The sequence below is a fragment of the Hippocampus comes genome, unplaced genomic scaffold (assembly GCF_001891065.2).
Source record: "Hippocampus comes isolate QL1 unplaced genomic scaffold, H_comes_QL1_v1.1 scaffold22, whole genome shotgun sequence".
Classification (NCBI taxonomy): domain Eukaryota; kingdom Metazoa; phylum Chordata; class Actinopteri; order Syngnathiformes; family Syngnathidae; genus Hippocampus; species Hippocampus comes.
Window position 1 is genome coordinate 5,892,305 of NW_017806175.1, and position 6,970 is coordinate 5,899,274.

General features: G+C 42.4%; 1 protein-coding gene across 1 annotated transcript; it reads right to left on the bottom strand.

The window, feature by feature from the left end:
• Positions 1-3,646: 3,646 nt before the first annotated feature.
• Positions 3,647-6,970, bottom strand: gsx2 (GS homeobox 2; the record flags this gene model as incomplete). The annotated part of the gene is made up of 2 exons (XM_019896478.1): positions 3,647-4,816; positions 6,862-6,970. Coding segments are annotated over 2 exons (471 nt in total), but the record flags the coding sequence as incomplete, so codon positions are not given.

Genomic DNA, 6,970 nt, shown 5'->3' on the forward strand with positions numbered 1-6,970 from the left:
GTCTCCTTGACTATGCATCTTCAAGGCGTGACTAGTCTTACTTTATTTTAGTGTCATTTTTTTCTTGTTTTCTTGTCAAATGCAACATTTACTTGATATCTTGACGACACAGGCAATGTCAGAGTTATTAATATTGACTCATGATTTCTACTTAGCATTACAGCATAAAAAAAATGACCTTTTTCGGTGCCAAATGTTACAAGGAGTATCAAATGTTTTTTTTTTTGGGTGGGGGGAATGTAGAATCTCCACGAGGTGTCTTCAAGAGTTGAGCAGTTTTACTATGCTTGAGCTTTGTGACGCAATTGTTAATTTCTAAGTTTGAAATGTTAAAATTCTAATTACAGTAGTTTTGGGCGGCAAATGATTTCTTTTTCACGAGGCGGCCTGGGACAGACGAATTTATTTATTTATTTGGGAAATGAAATCAACTTGGAATTTGTTTTGGTCACGTGACAGTGAGTGAGTGAGGTCGAGTCGACTGTTTCTGGCGTGCCCCCCTCCCTCCCTCCCTCCCCCGGCCTCTCCATCCAGTAGTTTGCAGTCTGAATGTAGAGTGCAGTGACGCGCTGGTCTTGTAGAGGGCGCTCGAACACAATCTAAATATCGAGCCAAATTGTTGCTGCGGCGCGCGGACACACACATCCAGGCTGGCAAAGTGCAACCAAGTGGCAAGCATGCGTCAGCTGTTTACCGTATAGATGGGAATTGGCTGCCCCCCCCCCCCCCACTCCCGACCCGAGGCTGTCGTAGTAGGCCACGAGGTGAAGAAATAGGCATCCTCGCACAGCCCCCTCGTCCCCAAAGGCTCACCAACACCCCCTTACGCACCCCCTTCTTCAACATGCAGACGTTGGCTGGACGCAATGACTTCCACATGTTGGGCTGAAAGAACACTGTCCTTGTTCTGCAAACAAAAGCGCACCACCGCAAAATGGCCGAGCGTCGAATATATTTAATGTGGGATTTTACACGAAGTGGTGTATTTATTTAACTTTTTTTTTTTTTTTGCGCTCTGAATATAACTCAATGAAAATTGCATGGTAAGTTTGGAAACTTTGTGTGACTAAGATCTAGAGTGCAGAAAGGAAAAAAAAAAGATTGACGACGTGTTCAAAGTTGCCTTGCAACGTGTACTCGCTGGTCACTTTATTAGGTACACCTGCACCGTCTGAGCCAGGCTTTGTCCTCTTTTGGGTCACGGGTGAGCTACATCCTTTAGCGGCTGTCTTTGAGCGACAGGTGGGGTCCACCCAGTCAGCCACTCGCCCATTCGCACACAATTTAATCCTCAATCAATCTAATATGAATATTTTGGGAATGCCACTTCTATAGGTTGTGCTGATCACTGGTGTACCTAATAAAGTGGCCTTTGAAGGTAGGCATATTTCATGTCGATTGATACTGAAGCAATCGAAATGCATATCCTGATTTAAATTTAATTCCATATGGGAATAGTTTCAATGTATTTATTCTTGAGGTGTTGAATACAGTGAATAATAAAGTACAGAAATATTCAAAGTTGGTAACAAATACTTCAAAATCTGCGACTGACTGTCCACGAGAGGTCTCTGTTTCGGGTCGAGGCCGGGCGTCTGGCATTTTTGCCTATAATCAGACTTTCAATATTTTAATTATGGGGGCGGAGGAGTCAATAAAAATCTTTAAAATGTTATTTATATGCAAAGTGTTTAATTGTTCACGCTATCTCCTTTTTCTTTTGGCAAAAATTCGAGATATGACGTGGCTAGCCGACAGGCGTGACGTCACGGCCACCAAGCGCAGCTATTTTCAGGTCCGGTCCTTTTTCGCGTGAGCTGTCCGGCGTTCTGAAACGTAAATAATTGCTCGCTCACGCGATGTCCCATAAATACACAATACATAATTTCATAACCCTTAACTGGAAACTCCATTGACCTCAACCCACATTTCTCCACGTCAGACTCCACCTCCAAGCGGCCGTTTTTTAAACCGAAACAAGGATTCTGGCGCGTAAAAAAAACAGCCTATTGATGAATAATTGACGCCGATAGCTTGAAGACATTCCCGAACCAACATCCAAAGCAAATTTGTTCCAATTTACCATTTTTTTCGTGACGTAACCCCTGGGAACTTGAAATTGCACCGATTTCCCCGATGGAGTTCGTCACGTGCAGCACTGCCGCCGATTAGACGTCACCCGGCGATCAATTGAGGCGCGTTTGCGTCCCTCCTCCCCTTTCGTCCTCGTCAAACGGCAGCTGCACTTGCGATTCAAAGGACCCTCATATTAATTGTCTTTTGTCATGCGTAATTGGCCACTTTTTCAATGGCGCACGGGGGGCTTCAGTGGAGCACCTCAAATGGACATTTGATTTCTTTTTGGACAGGTGAATATTTTCTCGGGGGTGGGGAAATAAATGCTCATATGATGATGATGATGATGATGAGGGTGAAAGTCAACATAAAAAAAAAAAGTCAGTTAGCTACGCATGTACATCTCTAGAGTGGTCCCAAACCTCCCACCCTTTCTCCAGCACCTGCAAGGCAACACTAATTCACTTAATAGGAACTTTAGTATATATTCATTAGGTGCCCCTCCCCTATCACCCAATAATAATATATGATCGTATGCAGAATGTGAAAGGGGGCTGGGGGGAGGGGCATTTACCCCGTGCTGAATGGGAACCCCAAAAAGTTCACCTGCTTCCCCTCTCAATTAGGAATGTATCCCAATCTCTGAGAGAAACGAGTTAAATTAGGCGTCAGCTAATTTTTAAGCACCCCTCAAGGCCACCCTCCCCTCCCCACACCTTCCCCTAATCCTCTTCCCATTCGTACCCCCAAGTTGAAAGGTTCAAATGGGCCCTAATGAAACAGTGACTAAAACTCGCCTTGTGTGGGTCTCTGTGTGGAACCCTGTCGATATCCTCCACCCCTCACTCACCCTCCCGCCCTCAAAAGCCGTGTGAGCACGTAGCCCCACCACATCAGGGGGTCTCCCCTTCGGGACAATCTAACCTGTCAAAGCCTTTGGCCACTTCTATATATCCTGTCCCTCGGTTGCGCTGCCCCAAATGGCAGGATACAATCAAGCGACGTGGGACCCCAAACGCAATTAAACTTGCTTTTTAAGAACTGCCGGGAGGGGGGTAAAAGGTAGAAGAAAAAAAACGTTTTTTGTTTTTTGTTTTTTTTTTGAAAAGGGACCTTTATTCAATCGTTTGTGAGCTCCATTTGGAATTAACAAGGGAGTATACCATGGATAATGCACTCTGATAAATAGTAATATGTGGAAATGACTCATGGGAGCTGTGCAAAAAGTTTAGATATTGAAGTAAAAATCAAAAGTACATTAACCCTCTAAATTATAATTTCAGAAGGATATTATCAACCCATGTTTGGATGTTGTAACTGAGATTGTTTTTCCCCACAATGATATGCCAGCACATAACACGCAATTGTATGTAGGGCATATGTTTTATATCAGTAAAGACAAATGCATTCAAATGTTAAAAAAAAAAAAAAAGAACACGAACAAATGTGACAAAATAAATATTTCCAAAATAAACATTTAAATAATTGTATATAGGCATTTAATATGACGAAAGCCCTTTCATCCATTTGAATATGATAACTTTGTATGTATTGTAGAAATATAAAATCAAATGTCACATCAGTAGTTTTGGAGGGTGTACGAGTTGCATTTAAACATGTTTAAGATGACCAAAAATGGAATGAATGAATCGATTCAATCGATGGTGCAAAGGCAATTATGGGTGAAATAAGTGACATATCCAAAGTATATTGTTTTATTGCAATAAATACACACGATATACACATAGCTTGCAAACACATGTTGCTTACGGGTTCCACACACAGGTTGTCCTATATGCTGTTTTAGATTTTGCTTCTAAGGGTTTATCATCAACACACAAACACGCACACCCGCTCACAGTGAAGAGGTCAAAGTGGAAAACTTCCCGGCCACGTGGGACGGGTTCTCAAACTTTTTGGGTCCAGTCGCCCCCTGACTGGAACTATGTTGAATTGAATTGAGGAGCTTCGGTTTGACAAAAGTAGTGCTTTGGCACCATGCCGTGGGATCACGGTGCCGAGGAAGTGAGTTGAGGCGTTTCATTTGGACGAAAGGAGTGCTCTGCTGCCCTTTTGGGGCATTTTAGTGCCAAGTAAGGGAGTTGAGGAGTTTCATTTGCACAAAAGTAGTGCTTTACAGCCGTCTTGTGGTTTCTGTAAGCTCTTACAAACCTTATTTTCCACCAACACTATCATTGCAAGTCAGTTGACAAGCTTTGTCTTGTGGAACAACCGGTTTGAGAACACTGTTTTACGAAATCGAGTTCATTTCTGTCAAAACGTGCATTCACATTATCAATAAAGTTTTCCTCTTCAACAGTTTTCATGCAGGTGGATTTTTAGGCCCATAGAGATCACTTGATCCAAAGCCTCGGCAGTCACATGATGAGCACCCCGTCCTTCTCCTCTGAGGTCGAGGCGGGAGAGAGGGACTCCTCATCTTCCGAGCGAGCGAAGTGCACGGCCGAGCACTTGCACGTGCCGCCGCCTCCGCCACCGCCAGGCGCGTGGGAACTCCTCTGCGCCGCCTTGCCCTCCTTCTTGTGTTTGACGCGGCGGTTCTGGAACCAGATCTTCACCTGTTTCTCGGACAGGCTGAGGTAGGTGGCGATCTCGATGCGGCGCAGGCGGGACAGGTACATGTTGCTGGAGAACTCGCGCTCCAGCTCCAGCAGCTGCGTGCTGGTGAAGGCCGTGCGCATGCGCTTGCCGTTCTGGATGTGGCTGCCCTCTGAGGCGCCTGTTGGTGGCAAGAAGTTGCAAGTTTAGGCCAATGGGAGGCATAATGACTTTGCTTTCTCCGTAAAAAAAAAAAAAAAAAAAAATTCACAAAAAAATCCTTACTTCACAATGTGTCAATTTCACCCACAACAGGTGGGTTAAGCGGGTCAGTTTGACCCTTTTCCAATATTGTCAGGGATCGGGGGTAGGGGAACAAATCCCCCAAGCCATTATATTATATTGAGTCAATTAGCCACTCAAATCAGTATTTGTAGTTGATGACGCTCATTCAGCTGTACATTTGTTTGAGCCAACGGCATCACAAGTGGATCACGTAGCCCAAATTGATCCATTATCATGTGATCAAGACAGTAATTGTAGTGGCTTTAGCATGGAAGCAACTATTCGTATTGCTTTAAATAGGCCGGCGGCAAGGAGGAAATAATATGATGTTAACTATGTTTATTGGCATTATATTCATTTGTGATGCTTTTTGGATAATGGCTTAAACTGACCCAATCAATGTTGAACGGGTGGGTCAATTTGACCCCCTGTGAATTTTTTTTTAAGTCATAACGGTCGTGGATTAATTATCGTATTTATTGGAATTAGTTCTATATCAGACACTTTTGCATCACGGGTCCGATTGACCCAGAGATATTGTTGCATGTTCCTGAGAAACTAACGATCACAGAAGCACTCAAGAAATGATTTTGAAAATGTAAACAAGCACTAGGAGGGCATGCCAACCGTTGACATAAAACTGGACGGACATGTTCATTGGAACAGGACACATGAAAAAGTCGCACTGACCCATCACAGTTTTTATCTTAGCAAAGAAAAAAAACAGAAGAGGAGGGCTGAAGCCATCACTGTGACATAATGTCCATAAATTAATGATTGAAGACACAGACACCCTATGATTATGTTTTTTTTTTCCCCTCTTAGATGGTATGTTGAGTGGTTTATTCATTTGAAATGACATTTTATTGTTGGCACCTTTTCTTGTTTTGTTTCCAAATGTTCAGAACTTAGGTCAACCATGTTGTTTTAAATATTATCTAAAAAAATTAAAATCAGATTGGACTGAATCTAGAAAGCAACACTGGGCCACAAAAAACAGACCTGGGACTCGTATTAGGCCCCCAACCCACAATTTGGGAACCCTTGCTTCAGTCGCACATTTGGGAAATCTTTTTTTTTTTTTTTTTCAATAAAGCTGGGTCATGATGAGCCTTCAATGTTTTGGCGGACCAAAGAAACAAACAGAACGGAGGGGTTAAAATGTATTTCGCCCCATAGCATCATTGCCCAAGTCATTTTTAGATTACTCAATTAAAAAAATACCAATGTGCTTGCTAATTTTTTATTGTTTTTTTTTTTTTTTTTTATGTGTAGAATGTAAGTGATCCAGGTTGTGGTAATCAAGGAAACTGCATTTCTTGTTTCTTCGCTTCCAAAAAAAATGAATCAGGCAATTATGCCTTCAGGTTAATTAATGATGGGCAGGTTATTTTTGGACAGAAGATCAACAACATAAATTCATGATTAGAAATGCGATTACGTGCCTGATTGATGATTGATTATGAGTTGTATATTATTTCGTATTTTAAACTTCTGTAATGTTACAATGTTGTGTTTTATTGATTTTTTTTGGGGGGGTGCACTGAAATCAACTGTGTTGTTTTTAAATATCGATTAGGTTGATTCGATAATACAACCTGAATCAATTGACTCACCCACATAGACTCACTTTTTATTTTATGTTGAGGGGAAAACAATCCAAATTCCACTTTGTCCTTCAAAAGGTGGTTCAATAAAACAGTTTCTACTCCGTAATCATTATTCTTTATCTGCTCTGCTGTAGCAGAGTAGCATCATGAGCTTATCATATCTTAAAAATGTTCCTTGGACCCATTTTGGGCCCGCGATCAACAGTTTATACTGTCCATAGCAAATTCATGCACGAATGTTATGCTATAAGTTCTAATTGATTAAAAAATATTTTTATTCAAAAAATTCCCCGCCATGGAGCATGTAGAAAGAACAAAGTGAGAATCTTACCCATGGAGATGCAGTGGTACCTCCGCGGATCGCTGAAAACGGACGCCGCGCAAACAGGTGCATGTCCCGGATGTGCCAGCGCGGCCGACTGGTGCTGGTGGTGGGCGAG